Source organism: Carcharhinus amblyrhynchos, chromosome 23 (assembly GCF_965287045.1).
Source record: "Carcharhinus amblyrhynchos chromosome 23, sCarAmb.v2.hapA, whole genome shotgun sequence".
NCBI classification, from domain to species: Eukaryota; Metazoa; Chordata; class Chondrichthyes; order Carcharhiniformes; family Carcharhinidae; genus Carcharhinus; species Carcharhinus amblyrhynchos.
This window is the reverse complement of record NC_137346.1, coordinates 16931286-16956951: the sequence shown is the minus strand read 5'-3', so window position 1 is coordinate 16956951 and position 25666 is coordinate 16931286. Positions and strand designations below refer to the sequence as shown.

At 43.8% G+C, this 25666-nt stretch overlaps 1 protein-coding gene across 1 annotated transcript in view; it reads left to right on the top strand.

Annotated features, from left to right (window-relative positions):
* trarg1a (trafficking regulator of GLUT4 (SLC2A4) 1a) overlaps positions 1 to 22858 on the top strand; it is a 36794-nt gene extending 13936 nt beyond the window's left edge. Inside the window, exon 3 of the mRNA XM_080210550.1 lies at positions 20022 to 22858. Within this exon, the coding sequence (XP_080066676.1) occupies positions 20022 to 20032 (11 nt within the window). The 3' untranslated portion in view covers positions 20033 to 22858. The remainder of the gene's footprint in view (positions 1 to 20021) is intronic.
* Positions 22859 to 25666: the final 2808 nt, after the last annotated feature.

Sequence of the window (25666 nt, the reverse complement as noted above, 5' to 3'; positions counted from 1 at the left end):
ATCCCAGTTGCCTGCATTTGGCCCATATCCCTCTATCGTACCCATGTAACTATCTAAATGCTTTTTAAAAGATAAAATTGCACCCACCTCTACTACTACCTCTGGCAGCTTGTTCCAGACACTCACCACCCTCTGTGTGAAAAAATTGCCCCTCTGGACACTTTTGTATCTCTCCACTCTCACCTTAACCCTATGCCCTCTAGTTTTAGACTCTCCTACCTTTGGGAAAAGATATTGACTATCTACCTTGTCTAGGCCCCTCATTGTTTTATAGACCTTTATAAGGTCACCCCTCAGCCTCTTATGTGCCAAAGAAAAAAGTCCCAGTCTACTCAGCATCTCCTTATAATTCAATCCGTCAAGTCTCAGTAGCATCCTAGTAAATCTTCTCTGCACTCTTTTTAGTTTAATAAGATCCTTTCTATAATAAGGTGACCTGAATTGCACAGAGTATTCCAAGTTGAAGGCAATTGGGAATGGACAACAAATACTGGTCTTATCAGCGCCACCCACATCCTGTGAATGCATTAACAAATCCAAATTGCTCTTGTTATACAATCATAGAATCCCTACAGTACAGAAGGAGGCCATTCAGCCCATCGAGCAAATCCCACCCAGGCCCTATTCCTGCAACCCCACATTACCCTGCTAATCCCCCGACCCTCAGGTCAATTTAGCACAGCCAATCAACCTAACCCGCACATCTTTGGACTGTGGGAGGAAACCGGAGCACCAGAGGGAACCCATGCAGACACAGGGAGAAGGTGCAAACTGCACACAGACAGTAACTTAAGGCCGGAATTGAACCCGGGTCCCTGGCACTGTGAGGCAGCAATGCTAACCACTGGGCCACTGTGCTGCCCAAACGATGAACCAATTCTGAACATCAATTTTATCTGAGTATAATTATATTGTGCAATAAGCATGCCCAGTCTTTTATCTTTGTAGACCAATTGGCAGGTGACACAACATACATTTCTGTTCATTTTAAATCTTAAGCCTCTGATGTTGCCAGAGTTTCATATTCTCATTAAATATAATCCACCAATAAGGCAAGAACATGAAAAACCACCATTGCCAAGCCTCCTTGCTGTTATAATTCAAATCAGACAAGTGAGTGAGTAAGAAGTCAAGGTTTTTATTCTTTTATAGGACATGGGTGACCAGCATTTATTGCCCATGCATAGTTGCCTTTGTTCAGAGGGTAGTTGAGAGTCAACCACATTGCTGTGTGGCTTTGGAGTCACATGTAGGCCAGACCGGGTAAGATTTCCTTCCCTAAAAGGGCGTTAGTGAACCAGATTGGGTTTTTCTGACAATTGACAACGGGTTTCATGGTCATCTGTAGATTCTTAATTCCAGATATTTTTTATTTTACTGAATTCAAATTCTGCTGTGGTGGGATTGGAACCAGGGGTCCCCAAGAACATTAGCTGAGTTTCTGGATTGATAGTCTAGCAATAATACCACCAAGCCATCACCTCTCACTAAGTGCAACAGGACTAAGATCCTTTGGGTTTTGGGGACCGATTTGCCTGAAGCTTCATGTGTCCTTAAAGGGCATTCCCGCTCTTACAAAATTGTTCTGTCATCAGTGGTGTAAGGGAATTAGATATCTACACACGCATTGGCATCCTCTTACTGCATTGAACTGCTGATTAAAGGCGGCCAGGGAGCCAGTGTGTTGTACAGAACTTCCCCAGATCAAATGTCATGAAGTTCCCCTCTAATCTAAATCAGGAGTATGCAGTCAGCTCAGTGTCTCCCTTCTGATATCACAGAAGATCACTCTGATATTCCACAGTGGTGATGATGTGTCGAAGGGCAGGTCTCTGCTCATTTCTCCGCGCCTCAGAGTTTTATGTTCTCCCCCTCGGTTGCCTGCAGAAGCTTCCTGGTTTTCATTTCAAATTGTCTAACATCATTCTCTTTTCCCCACTTGGTTTACATGCCTTTAATCTTCCTTCTGTACAAATTGCCCGCCTACAGAATGGAATACTGTTACAACTGATCCGAGATAGTAGATGCCTCTTCTTGTAAAGTTTAGAATAATGCGGAAATCCGGTAGCATATATTTGACTTTTAAATGGGAATCAGATCCTACAGGAATGGTATGTTTCAATAACGAAATGATATGTTTACTTTACATCATCACTAGCAATATATTAAAATTCTTCCAATTGTACAAACTTCATGTTGTCACACTTTCTTACAATAATAGAATTCTACACATTTACAGCTTGGAAGGAGATCATTCGGCCCATCATGTCTCTTCCTGCCAACTGGCAGCCATTCAGCCTAATCCTATTTTCCAGCCCTTGGTCCATAGCCTCAGAGGGTACGGCATTTAAGCGCATATCCAAGTTCTTGTTAAACATTCTGAGGGTCCTGCCTCTCCCGTCAAGTAGTGAAATCCAGATTCCCTCTACGGAATCACAGAATCGTGACGGTGCAGAAGGAGACCATTTAGCCCATCATTGCCAGCTCTGCAAACGTGCACCATGACTTAGTGCCATTTTCCTACCTTTTCCCCATAACCCTGCACACTGTTTCTATTCAGATAATCATCTCATGTTCTGTCGAATGCCTTGATGGAACCCGCCTCCACCACACTTCCAGGCAGTGCATTCCAGACCCGAACTACACACCGTGTGAAAAAGTTTTTTGCTCACATCATATTTGCTTGTTTTGCAAATCACTTTGAATCAATGCCCTCTCATTCTCGATCCTTTTAGAACAGGAGCAGTTTCTCCCTATCGACTCTGTCCAGCCCCCTCATGGTTTTGAACATCTTTATTGTCTCTCTGTTCTTTTAGCCAAAATGAATCACCCCACAATTCTCTGCCCTGAACTTCATTTGCCACCTGTCTGCCCATTTCACCAACTTGTCTATATCCCTGCTCTGGGTGAAAAAAATTCCCCTAGAATCCTTTCTACACCTCATACTTCTTATATTAAATCAATGCCCCCTGGTTATAAACACCTCAACCAAGGGTAATAAGGCTTTTCTATTCACTCAATCTAGACTCCTCATAATTTATATATATCAATTAGGTCTATCCTCAGTCTCCTCTGTTCTGAAGGAAACAATCCTAGCTTGACCAATCTAAACAATATCCTCGTAAATCTCCTCTGAAATGCAATCAATTCTTATCGATGGTGCAATGACCAGACCTACACAATCTAATTGTGGTCGAACCAGTATTTCACACAGTTTCAGCATAACCTGCAGTTCTTATCGTCTATAGTACTGGTGACCTGCATAATGACACATCCTCTGCTCATTCCTTCATGCATCATGGTTTTAACATCTTCCTCTTCAGGAGCTTTCCATTTTCACTTTCTAGTTGTCGAACATCATCACTCTCTTTTTCCCTTTTATTTTCAATTCCTTTAATATTCCTTCAGTAAGTTCTTCTGCCTTAGAGTTTGGTCTATCCAACCTTAGAATGATAGAATCCTCCAGTGCAGAAGGAGGCCATTTGGCCCATTAGGTCTGCACCAACCACAATCCCACTCATGCCTTATCCTCATAACCCCATGCATTTACCCTAGCTAGTCCCCCTGACACTAAGGGGAAATTTAGCATGGCTAATCCACCTAACCCGTACATCTTTGGACTGTGGGAGGAAACCGGAGCACCCAGAGGAAACCCATGCAGACATGGGGAGAATGTGCAAACTCCACACAGACAGTGATCCAAGCCAAGAAGCGAACCCAGGTCCCTGGCGCTGTGAGGCAGCAGTGCTAACCACTGTGCCACCCACCTTCTTGCCTTTTCTGGATGATATCCATGAAAGATCTTCCCTCCTCCACCATCCTGTGAACTTCTTTGCCTGTGTCTGCACACCAGTCTATCCTTCTCCAGAACCACAATTCACTACTGTCTACCCTTTGGGCTTTTATCAAGGGCTACATTTCAGCCACGTACAGTAAGGCGCTGAAAATCACAGTCTTGATCATTCTTCTTTGCAAGGTTTTTACTCGTTCCTGCTCTGAGAAATATTTTCTGTTTGGAGAATGCATTCATTGTCATTACTGTTCTAACTCTGATTTATTTGCAGTGGTGACCTTCTGCCCAGGTGCTTCCTGGTCATATCTGTTGCAGCCATTGATCATTCATCTTGACATCTGCTTTCCCACCACTTTGTCTTCCAATCTTTGTAACTTTCAGAACATTTTTACACTAATTTTCATTCAATAACTTTTACCACTTCACTCATTCTATCCATCAGTGTCTGTGAATCTGCTGTGCTAAGCAGTCGGGGTGCAATGTCTGTAAATGTCACCAACTTCACCAACTGAACGCCCACTTCGACAACTTTCAGTCCTTCATCTAACACTTCTTTTATCATGGATTTCACAATGGTGATGGTAAACAGCCCTGTCTTGTCTCACGACCAATGACACCAGTTTCAGTTCCACCAAGCACACGCTGGCACAGTGGTTGGCACTGCTGCCTCACAGCGCCAGGGACTCGGGTTCGATCCCCAGCTCGGGTCACAGTCTGTGTGGAGTTTGCACCTTCTCCCTGTATCTGCATGGGTTTCCTCTGGGTGTCTGGTTTCCTCCCGCACTCCAAAGATGTGCTGATTAGGCATATTGGCCATGCTGAATTCTCCCTTAGTGTACCCGACAGACTCCAGAGTGTGGTGACTAGGGGATTTTCACAGTAACTTCATTGCAGTGTTAATATAAGCCTACTTGTGACACTAATAAACAAAAGCAATATCCAAATTTTACCAGTCTGTCACATATACAATCATCCTTTTATCTCTCCAATCAACTCTGATTGCCTCCAGCATCTACAATAGCCTTTGCCTGTTCGCCCAGTCAACATTTTTTTCATAATCCACAAAATTGATCTCTTGGCTAATGAAGATAAACATCCCACACGCCTTCTTTACTGCCTTACCCACCTGTCCAGCTGCCTTCAGGATTCTGTGGCTATGCACTCCAATGCCTCTCTGTTCCTCTACAGTTCTCAACATCCTACTATTTATGATCTATTCCCTTGTCATGTTAGTCTTCCCCAATGCGTTACCTTGACCATCTCTGGATTGAACTTAACTTGCAACTGTTCCATACTATGAACTAGTCCATTGATATATTCCTGCTTTCTTTGTCACTATCAACTACAAGATCAATGTTTGGTGTTGTCTGCAAACTTCTTCATCATGACACCTACATTCAAGTCTAAATCAATTATGTATACCACAAAAAGCAAGGGACCTAGTACTGAGCCCTTTGGAACCCCACTGGAAACAGCCGAGCAGTCAGAAAAACAACTGTTGTCCATAATCCTTCAAATCCTGCTTCTTAGCTAATTTTGTATCTGTTTGCCATCCTGCCCTAAATGCTTTTACTTTTGTGACAGGTCTGCCATATGGAACTGTATCAAAATCTTGGCTAAAATCCATATAGACTACATCAATTGCACTATATTCATCGACTCACCTTGTTAACTCCTCAAAAATCCAATTGTGTTAGTTACCAAATTACTGTAAATGCTGGAATCTGAAACAAAAACAGAAAATGCTGGAAAATCTTAGCAGGTCTGACAGCGTCTGTGAAGAGAAAATTGAGCCAACATTTCGAGTCATCCAGACTCAAAACATTGGTTCTATTCTCTCTCCACAGATGCTGTCAGACCTACTGAGATTTTCCAGCATTTTCTGTATTTGTTTCCCTTAACAAATCCCACTGACTGTCTGATTGTGGCTTTCTAAGTGAAGATCTATCCTTCAGAATTTTTTCCCAATATATTTCCCAATGCCGTGGTTAGTTTAAATGACCTGTAATTACTTGGTCTATTCCTTTCCCCCTTTGTAAAGAATGGAAGAATATTAACTATCCTCCGATTCTCTGGCACCGTACCTGTATCGATGGTAGTCATGATGTGGAGATGCTGGCGTTGAACTGGGGTAAATACAGTAAGAAGTCTCACAACACCAGGTTAAAGTCCAACAAGTTTATTTGATTGTAAACTCTCCACTCACCCGATGAAGGGGCAAATCCCGAAAGCTAGTGGGTTTACTATCAAATAAACTTGTTGGACTTTAACCTGGTGTTGTGAGACTTCTCATTGTACCTGTAGCCAGAGAGGGTTGAAAGATGATGATCAGAGGCTCCCCTATTTCTTCTCTTGCTTCAGGCAATAGCCTAGGATACATTACATTTGGGTCTAGCAATTTATCCAATTTCAAAGATGTTATACTCCTTTGACACTTATTCCCCCACTATATTAGGTTCATCTGATATTTCAAGCTCCTAACCCCTGATTGCAATGTTTATGAATTATTCCTCTTTTGACCTGCTGTGCAAAGGATGGCACATCACAGCACCAGGGACCCGGGTTCAGTTCTGGCCTTGGATCACTATCTGTGTGGAGTCTGCACGTTCTCCCCATGTCTGCATGGGTTTCCTCGGTGTGCTCTGGTTTCCTCCCATGGTCCAAAACTATGCAGATTAGGTGAATTGGTTATGCTAAGCTGCCCCTTACTGTCCCAACATGTGTAGGTTAGGGGGAATAGCAGGGTAAATGTGTGTGGAGTTACAGGGATAGAGCGTGGGTGGGATGCTCTGTAGGGGAGTCGGTGCAGGCCAGATGCAGACCTCCTTCTGCACTGTGAATATTCTATGATTCTATGTACTCATTGAGATGGGGATCAGTTTATCTCAGTTGGCTGGCCAGCTGGTTAGTGATGCAGAATGAAGTCAGCAGCGTGGGTTCGATTCCCATACTGGCTCAGGCAAGCCTTCTCAAGCTTGCCCCTCACCTGAGGTGTGGTGACCCTCAGGTTAAATTACCACCAGTCAGCTCTCTCTCTCAAAAAGGGGGAGAGTAGCCGATGGTCTTCTGGAACTTTGGTAACTTTCATTCATTGAGAACCATACACAGGTTATCCTTATGATTCTTAATGTGTTTGACTCTTTCTTTGGGCATAAAAAAACAGAAAATTCTGATAAAACTCAGAACCCATCCCTCTTCCCTCTTTTTTCATCGGCATAAACCATCACATTTCTACCTTTCTCCATTTCTGAAGCTGAGCCATATTGGATGCAAAACTCTTTCCCTCTCCACAGATGTTGCCAGATCTAAATGCCAGGCTGTTTCCAGTGGGGTTCCAGAGGGCTAAGTACTAGATCCCTTGCTTTTTGTGGTATATATAAATGATTTGGACTTGAATGTAGGTGCTGTGATGAAGAAGTTTGCAGACAACGCCAACATTGGTCTTGTAGTTGATAATGACAAAGAAAGCAGTAGACTGCAGGAATATATCAATGGACTAGCTGGTTGTACAGAACAGTTGCAAATTAAGTTCAATCCAGTGATGATCAAGTTAACACATTTAGGGAAGGCTAACAAAGCAAGGAAGCACATAACAAATGGTAGGATATTGAGAAATGTAGAGGAACAGAGGGACATTGGAGTGTATAGCCACAGATCCCTGAAGGTGGCTGCTAAACCTGCTGAGTTTCTCCAGCATTTTCTGTTTTTATTTCAGATTTCCAGCATCTGCAGGATTTTGCTTTTACCTTTCTTTAAATTTCCTCTTGCTGTTTATGTGTTTATAAATAAAATGCTCGAATGTCTCTTGATTTCACTCACCAATATATTTTTCGTTCTCTTCCCTTTCCCAGTTTTTTTAATTTCACGCATGCACTTTCTCTGCATTTTCTACAGTTGACCCCTTGGTATCTGTTATAAGTATCCCTTTCTTTCTTAATTCTCTCCTTCAGGTCCCTGGACACCCAAGGGACTCTGGATTTGTGAGTACCTCCCTTTTTCTTTAAGGGAGAACACTTGCTCTGAACTGTCAATATCTCTTCCTTGAATGCCTCCACTTCACAGAATTTGGCCCATCAATACCACCCAGACCCTATTCCCAGAACCCCATGTATTTACCCTGCCAATCCCCCTGACACTAAGGGGCAATTTTTAGCATGGCCAATCCACCCTTTGGAGCATGGGAGGAAACTGGAGCAGCCAGAGGAAACCTGCACAGACATGGAGGGAATGTGAAACTCCACACAAATAGCCATCCAAGGCCAAAATTGAACACAGGTCCATGGTGCTGTGAAGCAGCAATGCTAACCATTGTGCCATCATGCCATCCTAATGACCTCAGAATAGCCGGTTCCGCCCCACTTTAGCTAACTCACGTTTCAGCTAAAATTAGCTCTTCTCCCAGTTGGAAGCTTTTATTCCTGTCATGTCCTTGTCCTCTTCCATAACTGCCATAAACGTGACTGAATTCTGACCACTTCTACCAAAGTGCTCTGGCGGACCTGGAGACTTCAGTCCCGGGCCTGCTAATTATATGGTAAGTAAATGAAAATGCTGCTTTGTATAATTTATACATCTCTGCACCAAAAATTGGCACGGAGCTGACTGTGCTGGAAATCAGGCTGCCAAAGACTCACGGAGGCCATGACACCTAGCGGAGAGCCCACTTAATGGCCTCCTGTGATAAAGCAGCACAGCGAGCTGGGAAAATCATGCCCATCACCCACCTCCGCACCCCCACCCCTCCCCCCAGCTCCATTTGCAGTGTAGGTAAGAAATAAACTCACCACAGAAAAATAGGGCTTGTCCATTTCGGTATCCCTTTTTAACCACGTGACAAATAAGTCTTCGTTACTGCCGAACAACCTCTTTGGCACTGAAGACCATAAGACTTAGGAGCAGAAGTAGGCCATTCGGCCCATCGAGTCTACCCCACCATTCAATGGGATCATGACTGATCTGAGTAATCCTCAACTCCACTTTCCCATCCTATCCCCATAACCCTTGATTCGCTTACTAATTACAAATCTGTCTACCTCAGCCCTGAACATACGTAACAATCCAGCCTCTATAGTGCTCTGCAGTAAAGAATTCCACAGATTCACCACTCTCCAAGAGAAGAAATTCCCCCTCATCTCTGTCTTAAATGGGTGACCCCCTTACTCTGAGATTATGTCCTCTGGTCCTAGATTCTCCCACAAGGGGAAACAGCCTCTCAGCACCTATCCTGTCAAACCCCCCTGAGAATCCCACATGTCTTAATAAAGTCACCTCTCAATCTTCTAAATTCCAATGAGTACAGGCCCAAACTGCTCAATCTCTGCTCAGAAGATAATTCCTCCACACTCAGGATCAGCTGAGTGAACCTTCTGCAAACTGCCTCCAATGCTAGTGTATCCTTCCTTAGATAAGAGGACCAAACCTGTTCACAATATTCCAGGTGCAGTCTCACTAGTGCCCTGTATAGTTTTAGCAACACTTCCCTATTTTTAATGTCCATTCCCTTTGAAATAAAGGCCAACATTCCATTTGCTTTGCCAGTTACCTTGCATGCTAGCTTTTTGTGATTTATTCCAAATCCCTCTGTGTTACCACTTTCTGCAGTCTTTCTCCATTTAAGCAATGTTCAGCTCTTTATTCTTCCTATCACAGTGCACAACTTCACATTGTTCTACATTATATTCCGTCTGTCAAGTTTTTGCCCACTTAGTTAATCAATCTATATCCCTCTTGACTCCTTAACTATAGACTCCTTGTTCATCCTCATCACTTGTCTTCCCATCTAGTTTTGTGTCATCCACAAACTTGGCAATAGTACATTCATTTCCTTGTTCAATTCATTAATATATATTGTAAATAATTGGGGCTCCAGCGCTGATCCCTGTGGAACTCTACTAGTAACAGGTTACCATCCTGAAAATGCTCCTCCTATCCTAACTCTTTGTCTTCTTTCAGTTAGCCAATTCTGTGTTCACACTAATATACTTTGCCAAACACTGTGGGCTCTAACCTTATTATGAATCCTTTTGTCTGGTACCTTATTGAATTCTTTTTGGAAATCCAAATATATTACATCTACTGGTTCCCTATTGTACTCATTACTATCTCAAATAATGTGAATGAATTTGTCAGGCATGATTTCCCCTTCATGAAGCTATGCTGACTCTACTTGATGAGATTATGTATTTCTAAATACTCCCCAATACATCCTTTATAATGAACTCTAAGATTTTCCCAGTGACAGAAGTTAAGCTAACTGGCCTATAGTTACCTGCTTTTTATCTCCCTCCCTTTTTGAATAAAAGTGTAGATTGGCAGATTTCCAATTCTCTGGGACTTTCTCAGAATTTAAGGATTCTTGCCTTATTATTACCAGTATGTCCACTATCTCTGTAGCTACTTCCATTAATATCCTGGGATGCAACCCATCAGGACCAGGGTACTATCAGCCTTTAGCTCCATTAGTTTCTCTCATGCTTTTTCCCTCTGGTAATAGTTATTGCATTTATTTCTTCTCCCTGTCTTCTGCTCCTTTATTGTTTAGTACTTCTAGAATGCTTCCACTGTGAAAACTGACACGAGGGGGGTTGGGGGGGGGGAGGGGTGGAGCGGGTGGTGGTGAGAGGGAGGGGGGAGATCATACTGGATGAGGGGTGGGAGCGGGGTTGATCTCAGGTGGAATTTTCAGATTTGGGGGAAGCGCAGTTGGAAAATCCCATCCAAAGTATTTGTTTAACTCCTCTGCCATTTCCTGATTCCCCATTATTCCCCTTGTTTCATTCACTTTGGCCTCTCTTTTCCTTTTTATATATTTAAAGAAGCTCTTGCCATCCATTTTTATATTATTTGCCAATTTACCTCATAGTTTATCCCCTCCATCTTTATTTTTGGTTGGTTTTTAAAACTTTCCCAATCCTCTGGCTTACCACAAATCTTTTTTTTTCAGTCCAATATCCTTAATTTATTTGGTTAACTATGATTGATTTATCCCCTTCCTAGATTCCTACTTCCTCACCGGGATATATCTTGGTCGTGAGTCATGAACTATTTTCATAAATGTAAAGTCAACATTTATGGGTTTAATTCATGCCACTTAAAGTTTATATTTATTAGTCACAAGCAAGGCTTACATTAACACTGCAATGAAGTTACTGTGAAATTCCCCTAGTCGCCACACTCTGGTGCCTGTTTGGGTCAATGCACCCAACCAACACGCCTTTCAGACTGTGGGAGGAAACCAGAGCACCCGGAAGAAACCCACACAGACATGGGGAGAATGTGCAAACTCCACACAGACAGTGACCTAAGCCGGGAATTGAACCCAGGTCCATGGCACTGTGAGGCAGCAGTGCTAACCACTGTGCTGCCATGCTGCCTTTTAATTGCTTTGGAGATTTTTAAACAATGGTGTATATGTGTATATACATATATATTGTGTGTGTGTGTGTGTGTGTGTGTAGTTTTGCCGTTTTTCTCTTAGAATCATCAAATATTACCCCATGAAGGAGGCCATTCGGCCCTTTGAGTCTGCTCTGGCTCCCCTTAAAGGCAATCTGAACAGCAGTCTTTCCCTGTATCCCTGGAATTCTTTTCCACTTCAAGCGCTTATCCAACTCCCTTTTGAAGTTTACGATTGAATCTGCATCCACCACCCCAAAGACAGGATGTTCCGAAACCACCTGCTCTTTGTGTTAGAAAGCTTTCCCTCATTTCACCTCTGGTTCTTTTGACAAACACCTTCAATCCGTTCCTTCAATCACTGGAAACAGCAAGCTGAGTGAAACATGATAGAAATGGAAGGGCTATGCGCCCACACCAATGCTGCACTGACGTCAGGTCACATTCCCCATGTCATCGTGCTCAATCCAAATAATACGCTGGAGGGTTCAGGGCTGGAAATTAGGAGTCCATCCGCACTATTTATGGGCAGCATGGTGGTTAGCACTGCTGTCTCACAGCTCCAGGGACTCAGGTTTGATCTTAGCCTCGGATCACTGTCTGTGTGGAGTCCCGCACATTCTCCCCATGTCTGCATGGGTTTCCCCTGGGTGCTGTGGTTTCCTCCTACACTCCAAAGATTGGGGTTAGGTGGATTGGCTGTGCTATATTTCCCCTCAGTTTCAGGGGGATTAGCAAGGTAAATACTTGGGGTTACGGGGACAGGGCCTGGGTAGGATTGTTGTCGGGGCAGGTTCGATGGGCTGAAGGGCCTCATTCTGTACTGAAGGGATTCTATGATTATCCAAATGTTATTAAACAGTGCAGTTAAGCTGATTGATCTCCCAATTGACTACAGTAAATTCATGGTGTGAGCAATAAGTCATTTGCAGAATGTGTTTCACACCAGGTGTTTTTTTTTTAATCAGGCAGCTTGTTCAGATGTATTTACAGTCTCCAACTGAGGCCTAATAGTTCAGGCTGCTGTAATCGCTGGATGTGCCTCAGACAAGAAGCAGAGTTGCCAATTCGGACTTCTCTTATTCAGAGGCCTTGTTCCTCCTGCAGCAAGAGGTCCTTTCAGATTCTCATCATAACCTTGGCCTTTGAACTAGGCCAATTGTGGGAATAGCTATCACTTTTGGAGACACAAACTCCCGTGAGGAGGCAAGTGAGAGGAAGAAAGGCACAGCAAAAGATCCACGATATTCTGGGGTTTACAACCTGTCTTGGTCCCTCTATGTGGACACTGTAGTTAAGAAAACCCACCAATGTCTCTACTTTCTCAGAAGACTAAGGAAATTTGGCATGTTAGCGACGACTTTCACCAACTTTTACAGGTGCACCATAGAAAGCATTCTTTCTGGTTGTATCACAGCTTGGTGTGGCTCCTGCTCTGCCCAAGACTGCAAAAAAACTACAAAAGGTCATGAATGTAGCCCAATCCATCACGCAAACCAGCCTCCCATCCATTGACTCTGTCTATGCTGCCTCAGCAAAGCATCCAGCTTAATTGAGGATCCCACATGCCCCGGACATTCTCTCTTTCACCTTCTTCCGCTGGGAAAAAGCTACAAAAGTTTGAGGTCACATACCAACTGACTTAAGAACAGCTTCTTCCCTGCTGCCATCAGACTTTTGAATGGATCTACCTCACATTAAGTTCATCTTTCTCTACATCCTAGCTATGACACTACATTCTGCACTTTTTCCTTCTCTATGTACGGTATGCTTTGTCTGTATAGTGCGCAAGAAACAACATTTTTCACTGTATTCTAATACATGTGACAATAATAAATCAAATCAAATCAAATAAAAACCATCATGAATCCTCAGTGGGAGTCCAGCAGAACCTATGCAGATCCTTGAGGCGGAGACCGAGCTGTCTTCAGATGCTCGAGTCACAATGCCAGAGGAGGCTCTCAGGAGCCACAGTCACAGCTCTTAGTGACGTGCGAGCAGGAGAGATCCCATTAGGCTTAGGCTTTGGGGACTACCCAATGCTTGTGGTTGCAATGGCCTCTGTTGTGCTGAACTTCTTTGCAACATGATCTATTTGGGCAGTTTGTGGAGACCTCGGTGATATTACGCAGTCTGCTGCACACCACTGCATCAAGCTGTTCACTGATGCTCTGTTCAGGAGGGTAGGAATACACATTTCTTTCACTGTGGACAGCCAGAGTGAACTCGGAAGAACCTGAGGCTTTTGTGGCTATTGCACGTTTCCCCAGGGTCCAGGGAATCATTCGCTGGTTTTAGCTGGCCAGCACTGCACCTTTATTAACAGGGAGAGATTTGACTCGTTAAACTTCCAGGGTCTCTGACCATCATTGACAGACATGCGCAAGGTACCCGGGCAGCAGGCTTGCCTTTTACATTCTCTGTAACAGCTACCAGGTCTGTTCAGTAGTCCTGTTGCTCTGGGTGTTTGGCTTCTGGATGACAAGTGTTACCCATTGACTCATGACTCCAGTGAGGCTCCCTGTACAGGATGTGGAGAGGTGCTACAATAACAGTCATGGAAAGACCAGGGCCTACATAGAGCGGACAGTTTAGCTTCTGAAAATGAGGTTCAGATGCCTTGAAGGGTCTGGAGGGGTTCCATTATGTCTGTCCCTCATATTTGTATCACATTTTACCCTCCATTACTTCGCCTTTCAGACACCTTGAGAAAGAGGGGACAAATAATAGTCATTTATCTGAGGATGGGAGTGAGGGAACACTCTCACCTACAGATAAAAGGCCCTGGACGTGACTACATGGATATTCGGGTACTGTGATGCCCAGACAGGGCAGCGGTTCCAATAGATTACAAAGTTCCAGCCTCGGATGTTGTGCAATATTTGTCCAAACATTATCCTGAGATTCCTGTTACCGTCCTGCCAGCACACACTGAGGATGCCCAGTCCCAAACATTCAACACATCCTGCCTCACCTCCAATTATCGAAACTCCTGTTTCTATCCCAGAAGAAGCTCACCAGCAATGACATATTAATAACCTCTCAGTTAGGGGCAGTGAAGCCAGGGTTTCTCCACATAGAACGAACGATGATACATTTCATTAACAACCAGACTAAACACATCCATCTGACCCGGGTTCAATTCCAGCTTCGGGTCACTGTCTGTGCTGAGTCTATATGTTCTCCCTTTGCCTACATGAGTTCCATCCGGGTGCTCCGGTTTCCTCCCACGCTCCAAAGATGTGCAGGTTAGGTGGATTGGCCATGCTAAATTGTCCCTTTGTGTCAGTGGGACTATGTAGGGTTACAGAGATAGGGCCTGGATGGGATTGTTGTTGGTGCAGGCTCATTGGGCCTCCTTCTGCACTGTAGAGATCCTATAACGCACATGGTGATTATTCATAGGTTAAGTTGGTCCGCCTTGTTGTCCAACGAGGGACATACACGCGATGGGTTGTACTGGGGCTGCTCTTGGATGTTCAAGAGTAGCCTAGTGCTTCATGTCGTTAGTGTGCGCTTAAACTGGACCAGATGCTGGGCAACATGACAGCTCAGTGACTATCACTGTTTGCTGTGCAGACACATGGATTTGGGCCAGTGTCTGTGGGAGTTTGCGCATTCTCCCCGTGCTTGCGTGGGTTTTCTCCGGGTGCTCCAGTTTCCTCCCACACCCCAAAGATGTGCTATTAGGCTGATTGGAGGTAATATATTGTCCATAAATTAGTTTCCCTCAATGTGGATTGCCATAAAACAATAGATAAGGGTCATGGGTGGAGGGGGGGGTAATGTTAAAATGGCGGCGCGGGCTCGTTGGGCCGAAGGGCCTGTTTCCCAGGCTGTTTTTGTTCTTTTTTATTGTGGAGTTTATTTAGAAGTCTTTCTCGTGCTCTGATGCAGTGTTCCCCACTTGTTTGCTGCTACATCCTTTGGCCTGAATGACTGGTGGGCATCCTCTCTGTAGCTGAGCCTTCCCAGGGTCCTGCCACGGTGGAAGGCTCCTGTTGACTGCCAAGAGGAGCCTCTGTCACCGTGGCATTGCACGAGGAGGATAGACGGAAGAGAGGCTGCCTCCATCAGGAGTACCCAGCATCATTCTATCCTCCCTCCTTTCCCATGAAGTTCCACAGGCTGGCTCAGTCACCAAACTCTCAGCTCCCACTATCGTTTGACTCTGGGCCCCTGAGCTTGGCGATGGTGGGCAGGTCACAGCACATCCCCACAATTGCTTCTGCCAGTCTGCTGGGTTTTGCCCCTTCAGGACAGTTGCCAGTCTGTCCATGGAGGAGGCTCGTTGCTCTGAAGTGGGTGATTGCAGTGCAGGTGGCCTAGATGGACACCTCTGCAGTTTGGGCCAGAGCTCACAACCTCTCCGGTATACCCACCAAATCTCCACACCAGCATCTGCTGCCTCGTGGACAACTCCAGAGACTCATCGTCCAACTCGGACCCAGCCTCAGCCACTCCTCTGGCTGCCCGAGGGCTACCCTGGCACACTCTTCAGCAGCTGTACGAGTGCCCTCACCGGATTGTGTCTGCCCTCTCTCTTGACGTGTTAATCACAGCCAGAATGGGTGCTGGTGTTTGGGACAGAGCGGATATGATCATGTTCCTTTGAGGTTTGTCCTCATCCTTGGGGGTTCTGTGGGGGGTGGGTGATGGGTTGGCGTCGGGATCTTGAGGATCCTGTGGAAGAGTCTTCAGCTGAGCGGAAGAGACAGAAGGAAGGACGTTTATTGGCCTTCCAAATCTCCCAACAGCTGTGCAAGGTTACAATACTCAGCACCACTAAGAACCATGTGCAGTATGAGCTGTGACAGTCTACACACTTGCAGCAATATCAGAACCTTGCCACTTGGAAGCTCCCCTGGCTTTTAGCACTGGCACAGGAATCCATTGAACTGTGCCAAGCATCAATCCACCTCCCACCTGTCCTTTCGCCCGACTTCAGCCATTTGCTCTCTCACCAGCCCTACACCTTCCTCCAATCTCGCCTCAGCCAATTAGCCTGAAGACAGCAGTAGAAGCTCCTCCTCTCAGGCTCAGCGACATCACTGCCAGTTCTGTCTCTCCCTCGGGCATTGAGAACCTGCTTCTCTGGAAAGTAGATGTAAGTGTGCGATGACTAATGTTGTTAGGTTAAATGATGTCACCCCACCTCATGCACAATGCTTCGCAGCCAAGGCGTCATCCCCATCTGTACAGGCTCCTCCATTTCTCTGTTATCCATCTGGAAAACTTTAAACCAGATATTTTCCCCTTTGTGTGACAGAGTCGACTCGGATTTCATTTAACCAAAGCTTCCTCTTATAGAATCGTAGAATCCCGACAGTACAGAAGGAGGCCATTCAGTTTATCAAGTCTGTACTGACCACAATCCCACCCAGGCCCTATTCCTGTAATCCTCATTCACCCTGCTAATCCCCCTGACACTAGGGTCGACTTAGCACGGCCAATCAACCTAACCTAACCTATTTAATTCTTTAGATACTAATACTCACCATAAATCCACAATAGCTGCAACACTTAACTTCAAGTGAAAGGCAGTGGAAGCAGAGTCTTTGGATATTTTTAAAGTGGAGCTAGATAGATTCTTGCTTAACAAGGGGATGATAGGTTATTGGGGATAAACAGGAATGTCTGATTAAGGTTACAGTCAGATCAACCATGATCTTGTTGAATGGCAGAACCGGCTCGAGAGGCTGGGTGGCCTACTTCCATTCCTAATTCATATGCACTTATCATTTTAGTGCAGAAAAATTTATTTTTTATTTTTTTTTTATTGCCATTACTTTGAGGTTGTAAAAGATTTGTGGACCAAGGCCATTCTGATTTTGAACTTGAACAGTTCTAGGGTTGAGACTTTAATGGTAAGTGCTGTACCAGGAAAATGTTGGACATGCCCCACGTTAGGGAAGTTTTTGGTAAGAGGACATCTCCAGGTAGTTGTGGGAGGGAGCAGAACAGAGACCACGATGGTAAGAGTAGGTGGTGTTTATGACAATTGAATAAGTTTGTCTGAAAGTGTTCTATCCAAAAGCTGGCGTGTGTTGTCATGGAGAGTCCAAACTGCACGGCTGGTACATCCAGTCGACACTAAATGTTACATTCACATTACCACATTAAGATCAGCGGACAGAAATGGGATGGATGCTGACCTCGGGCCCAGAGCAGTGGCATCTCGCCAGAAACAGACTTGTGAAATAAATAACCTCAGCTCATTTTTATCCCAGAGAGGCAATGTGGCAAGACTCCATGAAATTGCTTGCACACCAGATGAAGAGTGCAATATCTCATGGAGGAGGCATGGTGATTTTCATCGTAGCATTTAACAGGGAACCACTGTGCATTTTTGGTACAGTTTCTCCCATTAACTCGAATAAAACATTTTGCACTCTGGGAAATTTCTTAATTAGATTTGAAGCATTGTCGATTCAATAGCTTGTGCTACAGTATGCACACCAAACCTGGCGTTACAAAAATAGATCCAAACACCTCCTACCTAACTTGACAGTATGTGCAAAAGATTCTTGGTGTTTGCGGTTTGACATAAACATGTTCTTAATTTTCCTAACTGTGATTTCGCCTGTCGTATATATTATATATCTCTAACTAGTTTTTCCAGAATCATGTTAGATGGCAGGACTGATTTTGTGGGGTTTAAGGAGTATTTCTGTAGTGTGATGGTTAGCGCGTTTGCCTAATATGCGAAAGGTCCCAGGTTTAAGACCAGGCAGAAACAAGTGAGATTGTCAGATTAAGGTTACGGTCAGATCAGCCATGATCTTGTTGAATGGCGGAATAGGCTTGAGATTGAGCCTGCAATTGAGGAAATAAACAATAATCATGTTTAGTGTTGAATAAATTGAAATATCAGTTTTATGTTGACCTGTTTTCAATGGAACTGTTGGTGTCTGACTAAATGGGTTTCCTTGGAGACTAAATTGGGGGCCAGAGGACCCATGTCTAACTGGGTCTTCATGCAGCCACCAATGGGTAACATTGTTGGTGGTGACAGGACAGCTCTGTGTCACAACATTCCTTATCCACATGTGGACCGTTCCCTTTTAACACCAAGACACATGGAGCAATTGCTTGAGCCCATTTTGTCACGTGATCATGTCGCGCAGTGCACTATGGTTCTTTGGTATGTCTATGCCTTGAAAGGGCCTTCCCTTGTGCTGAGCCTTATGCATTCATGCTGCTGCCTACAATCCAAATTAAAAACAGCTGGGATACATAGAAACTGGCGCCTGAATACTTACTAAAAATCTAGACGCTCCCAATAGCCGTACATTCGGTTGCCAACCACACGATCCATGAGGAACCAAGTGGTATTAATGAAGGTTTCATGTGATGAAACCTCATATTGTGCTTTTAACAGCCTGAATGGAGGCCATTCAGCCTGCATTAACAACAATCCCACCCTATCCCCCTAACCCTACATATTTACCCTGCTAACCCTCCAAAACTAGGGTCAATTTAGCATGGCCAATCAACCTAACCTGCACATCTTTGGACTCAGAGAGGAAACTGGAGCAAACCCATGCAGACGGGGGAAGATGTGGAACCTGCCCACAGTCACCCAAGCCGGGAATCACACCCAGTCCCTGGCGCTGTGAGGTAACAGTGCTAAGCACTCTGTCACCATGCCGCTCCAAAGTATATTATGAAGTTAGCCTAGACTGCAACTTTTACTTTAGATTTTGGCATTAGGGTGAGCATATTCCGTTCCAGGTATTATTCAGTTGACCCACTAGGAAGCTTATTTCAAAACAAGCTTCATTTCAGAACACAGTTAGAACATAACAAAAATAATTAGCATAACTTTTACCAGTTAAAATACTTAAGCACAACAAAGTATAATTTTTAATAGCTTTCCATCTGTTGTTCCAATTTAGCAATATTCCCCATAGACACAAATCCTTTCTTCAGAACCAGTTAGCATCAAAAAAAAGCTGATGTAAATGCTGGATGTCTTACTTTTAGCACGTCCGGACTAAGGTCTAGACAGACATTGGTCTTCTGACTCTCATAAAGCAGAATCTCAGAGGAAGGAACTTATTTTCTGGCAGATTCCAGTCTCCAACTTCAGACGGTGAAAGAGGGGCACTGCTCTCTAACAACTTCATGCCGCATCTGACTTGAATTTTCTGTGTAAGTCTAGCTCCACCCAGTCATACAACCTTACTTATAAATCAAACTAATCAAGTCCTACTCTGCAAAACCCCAGGGGAAATCACGAAAATCAGCATTAGTTCAGATTAAAGCAAACTTTCGAGCAACTTAGAACAATTATGCTGCTGCAGGACCAATATAGGGATGCCGGTTATAGACCCAGTGGCACTAATTAGAATCATAGAACCCTACAGTGCAGAAAGAGGCCCTTCGAGTCTGCACCAAACACAATCCCACCCAGGCCCTATCCCAACGTAATATACCCACTAATCCCTCTAACCTACACATCCCTGGACACTAAGGGGCGATTTCTTAGCATGGCCAATCAACCTAACCTGCACATCTTTGGACTGTGGGAGGAAACCGGAGTACCCGGAGGAAACCCACACAGACACGAGGAGAACATGCAAACTCCACACAGGCAGTGACCCGAGCCAGGAATTGAACCCAGGACCCTGGAGCTGTGAAGCAGCAGTGCTAACCACTGTGCTACTGTGCCACCCCATAATAAAAAAAACTGCTAAAACAGATCCTGCAGAAGGAACAGGACAAATACATTTCTTAAAGGCATAGAAAGAAAGTTAGAAACAAATGTGAATCAATGAATTTGAACTGTTTTGTTCAGTCATTTCTAATGTCATTTTCATATTTCTTTCAGTTACTGCGTAGAAAACATGCCACTCAAGCAAGAGGGTTTTGGATTAGTTCTTGTGGGATATAACTAGATGAAGTCTGTCTCTTTGTGGAAAATGCAGTTTATCAACTTCAGGACAAGAGGGTCTTCATCTGTGTTAGGGGCTACCCAGCCAATTTCAATTTAGCTTCATGTCAATCACTTGCAACGAATGCAGGAAACAACATTCCTTTCAGTCTTATGACAGATTTCAAAGCTACTCAAAGCCAAGTCCGATGAGGTACCTGAAAGTGGAAGAGCTCTGTGGAACCCTCCTTGTCGGGAATGGCACAAATGCATGCGCCTGGAAGCAGAGGAACCTCTCGCCCTTTTAGATCTGTTTAACAAACCCCTTTTCCCGTGTTAAAACTTTGTAAGTGCGCACTGTGATTTTTGTATGACAGAAAAGGACAGTGTCGACCACAGAGCTAAAACCTGCCAGTGGCAACGTATTAAACCACACAGCGAAAGAAGTGGAGGAAAGGAACCAAGAGTGGAAGATATTGGAACACAGGAGGGAACCAGTATTGGTTCCTGGGTGTTGTGATGCTGGTTTTGGTAAATAGCAGGATTTTGTACTTTTTATGAAAAAAGCTGTCACTTGCATGCGGAATGTGAATGTATCATGATTGAATTATGTGGTTGAGGTATCTTGTGGGTGTGAATTTAATGGCCATATTCTCTGCTGTGGTATTGTACTTTTTTTTGTGTGGTTGTATTTGCTTACAAACATGGGTGTCATCCAAATATGTTCGCTCCTTCTGATTTGTTTTGTCACATTCACAAAATGATTGATTGCTCTTGCGAAGCAATCTCTTAGCCACTAAAGCTTCACTTGCTTGGCAACATACTGGGGGATTATTAAATTCAGGAAGTGTAATTCCAGGGACTTATCGATTAAAAGTAAATGCATGTTATTTTAGAAGGAAGATTTTATTTTTGGAAGCTGGAAAGTGGCCAACTGGCTTCCCACCCTCATTTATTTTGAGTCAAGAACTGGCCAAAACAAACAGTCCCTGAAAATACAATATTTGGAACGATGTGGTTGAGTGGAGGGGGTTGAGGAATTGTTATTTTTTAATAATTAAATATATTCTGATTGAAACATTTATACAAGCTCTATATCGCCTAGTGGTGTTATCGCTACACTATTAATTGAGGAACTCAGCTAACATTCTGGGGACCTGGGTTCGAATCCCGCCATGGCAAATAGCGGGATTTGAATTCAATAAAATAAATTTATGGGCAGCACAGTGGCACAACAGTTAGCACTGCTGCCTCACAGCGCCAGGGACCCAGGCTCGATTCCGGGCTGGTGTCACTTTGTGTGTGGAGTTTGCACATTCTCCTCGTGACTGCATGGGTTTCCTCCGAGTGCTCCGGTTTCCTCCCACAGTCCAAAGATGTGCAGGTTAGGTGGTTTGACCATGCTAAGTTGCCCCTTAGTGTCAGGTGGACTAGCTAGGGTAAATGCATAGGTTATGGGGATAGGGCCTGGGTGAGATTGTGGTCAATGCAGACTCGATGGGCCAAATGGTTTCCTTCTGCACTGTAGGATTCTACAAAATCTGGAATTAAGAATCTACTGATGACCATAGAACAATTGTCGGAAAAACTCATCTGATTCACTCATGTCCTTTAGGGAAGGAAATCTGTCATCCTTATCCAGTCTGACCTACATGTGACTCCAGAGCAATGTGGCTGACTCTCAACTGCCCTCCAAGGGTAACTAGGGATGGGCAATAAATGCTGATCAGCCAGTGACACCCATGTCCCATGAATGATTAAAGAAAGCACCATTACAAATCTGTCAACTTAAATAAGCTGTGTATATAGATTTCATATGGTGTTAAATCTGAGGTTTTATTTTAACTTTTATTTCAGCTACATTTGGAAATCATCCAATTGCAACCACTTGCTGAAGATTGATTTCTCCCATCCTTATTAATTGTTACCCACCTGTCCAGCCAAAGAATGCAAATAGCAGGGCAGCGAGGGGAGGGTGCTGAAACCATGATCATGCAGCGTACGAGGCTAGTCCATTGCACTGGGGATAGGCTGATGTCTAGGGTAGAGTTAGAGATCAGGGTAGCTGTCATGACTTCAATCATTGAGGCTGGTTTATTGGAGTGCGAATTCTCTGATTAAGGATCCAATTGATGGGCCAGTCAGGGAGTCATTGCTTTGTATTTAACTGGGAGTGTCAGTTCCTCTGATACCCCCCGGAGGTAGAATGCTATTAGCATTCTAGGGTTTGTAGATCAAGGGATTTTGGGAAGAGACTTCTACCTCTGAAGACTTAATACAGTAGCTAATGAGGTTAAACTGAGGCAGCTCCTGACGCAACTTTTCAAAGCCATCTCGCCCTTTGGGCTAAGATGGTCATAAGAACTTAAGAACATGAAGCCTCAGATAAAGCCCAAGCAATGTCTCTTCCTGTCAGCTGGCATCTTGTTTGTCCCTCAGGTGGGGACCCTGAATTGGATTCAATTTGAATTTGGTTTTTTGGATAGAATTAAAACTTAAAAATTATAAATTGTGAATGGATTGTTTGTTGTAACTGTGTGCATCTCAAAAGTCTCAGCTTGCATCATAGCTCAGCAGTCAGAGTGGAGATCGCTCCGTCTGTAGGACTGGCTGTGTACTTACCGGTGCCATATTAATGTCCGCCTCCATCAATACCATTGGACATTCAGTATAGAGTTATGGAAGGCTGAAAGGGAAATTCCTCTTGTAATACACACATGGGGGTGGGATTCTCCAGCCATGCTCACCTCAGACCCGGAGAATCCCACCCGAGGTCCGTGAATCCTTGCATTGTCCACCCACCCTCCCACCCCTACAATTCCCATGGCGGGCAGAATGGGGGAATTCTGGTCATGTAGTTTTATTTTCCAACATGTCCTTGTGAGGATATGTGGGTGATGCACAAGGTTCAGATGATACTGAGAGTGTAAGGGACTGGTGGGTGTTATCAGTGCAACTGACAAACCAGCCACTACGCTGGATGGTGTACCAAAGATATTTTTAATTTTGCAGCAGCTTATTAGTGTTCACCAAAGTTTGGCTCGATCACTGTTCCTTGTTTTTTTTAGGGGAGGCAATACAGAGACCAAAATCATCCTTGCCCTTTAGAACACATTGCTTCAAACAGCAAAACACAGAAGATAGGAGCAGGAGGAGGCCATTTGGCCCTTCGAGCCTGCTCCGCCATTCATCATCATCATTGCTGATTGTCCAACTCTATAGCTAATCCTGCTGTTTCCCCACAACCTTTGGTCCCATTTGCCCCAAGTGCTATATCCAGCCGTCTCTCAATGTTTTGACATCAACTGCTTCCTGTGATAATGAATTCCACAGGCTCACCACCCTGTGGGTGAAGAAATGTATTCTCACCTCCGTCCTAAATGGTCTACCTTGAATCCTCAGACCCCTGGTTCTGGACTCCCCCACCATTGAGAACATCCACCCTGTTTAGTCTTGTTAGAATTGTATAAATCTCTATGAGATCCCCCCTCATCCATCTGAACTCCAGCGAAAACAATCCTAACTGAGTCAATCTCTCCTCATACATTAAGTTCATTGATGGTTCACGAGGTTGGTATATAATGCAAATTTCCGAGATATAAGTTTCGAATTCATTGAGCAACTTAATAGAGAGACAAACTAGCCATTTATTGTATTTGACACTCATTCCATACATTTAACGTCTCCTTCTGCCAGCTATTATTTTCGATGTTACTCAGACATCCATTAATGTCCACATATTTCCTCGAGATTCCAGATATAAGATATACTTTAAGCCTTAATGGCTGCTTCCTTCAAGTCGACTCTCTGCATAAATTAAACTGCGTGCAGGATGTATTGCAGGCAGCACTACTAAAGCGTTAAATAAACATGAATCACAGAACATTATTTCCTGGCAAGTCAGTCACTTTATTTTTAATATCCTGTTTCTCCAAGACTCACAAAATGTATTTTAACAAACCAATAAGTTGTACTACCAATAGATTGAATCTCATATTGATTTGAACCATATCTAGAGAGATGCTAAAGCCTTTTCCAATACTGCTGAGCAACCACAGACACTTCTCTCCCTCCCCTACCTCCCGCCTCACTATTCATTGCAACCTTTCTTGTTTCTGTATTAGTGTTGTTGGACTAAATTTCCTTCCTGCTCCCTGTACCCTCACTACATTAAAATGACGGCCTGTCTCCTTCCCCGATTCATTCTTTTCCAGAACTACAAAACCATCCGCAGACTTCCCGGGTGGGATTTTTCCAGCCATGCTCATCCCAAGGCTGGAATGTCCCACCCGAGGTCAATGGACGTTTGTATGGTCCGACCCTTGCCTGTGACGATTGCCATGGAAAAATTCCACCCACCATCTCTCCTATGACCTGAAGGATTTTAAAACTAGTTTGGCAGCAAATAATTACTATTTCTTGATTTTCACCTCTCCTGCCATTGTCAAACACAACACTGTATTGCAATATCGTTTTGGTTCTTCAATAAATTTCCTCCAAATTACAAGAGATTTATGAGCTGATTGTAATTTTTCAGCATTCAGACTTGCTGCATTACCCTCAATTGCCCCTTTGTGTCCCAAGATGTGTAGGTTAGTTGGGTAAATACATGGGGTGATGGGGATAGGACCTGGGTAAAATGTTCTATCAGACTTGATGGGCTGAATGGCCTTCTGCACTGCAGGATTCTATGAAATGAGCGGGAATTTTGATGATTGGGAAATTCTTCCTGTTCCCTTTACTGAAAGCGTACACAGCAGTCCTCCCCCAACTGAATGTCACATTGAGCTATGACGCAATGGAACTGACCAAAGTTGGTTTCTAGACATTGAAAATCTTGGGATTGGAATTAGTTGATAAAAAGTACATGATAATAGATTCTCAGCCCTTCAAACAAATCATTTATACAGTGGTATATTTAACGTATCCACAGTAATCCTATAGATTAAAATAATCCAGTACAAAGAGTCTTCTAAGTGAAAGGCCATCATTTTATGCATTGTAATTTGATAGGTTATTTGCCCAGAACTATACACTAAAGCTGGCTGGTTAATTGCCACTAGGACACACCATCCATGATTCAGACAGTATAGTTAACACCCACATTGCATCAAAATGATTTATTTACGCAAATATCTTTAGATGCTGTCGGAATAGTTTAACTTCAGTGTTGATTTTATTACATTATATCAGGGTTAATGCTTTACCGCAATCAATGTATTAGCATGAAAATTTTCTATTGTATAAGGTTGTATGACCAAATCTTTGGGTGAATGACTGAGTTCACACAACAGCTCTGCTAAAGCATGAATCTGCTGGTATCTTTGATCTGATACTTTTGACGTGTCTGTTGACTTATTTTCTCGCAAGTTGAAAAAGGGAAACTCTGTACATACACTTGTTTTGTATAACTTTGCATGGGATGGAATAAAATGTAACATGCATGGTCACTATTTGTGCATTACAATTGACTTACAAAAGCAAGTGTAAGAACTTTGCTAATGTGTCCCAATACACAAATAAAATTTCAAACATTGTATCGGTGCTTAAAAAATGATTACCTCAAACCAAAAGAAAAATGGCAAATCCTGGAAATCTAAAGC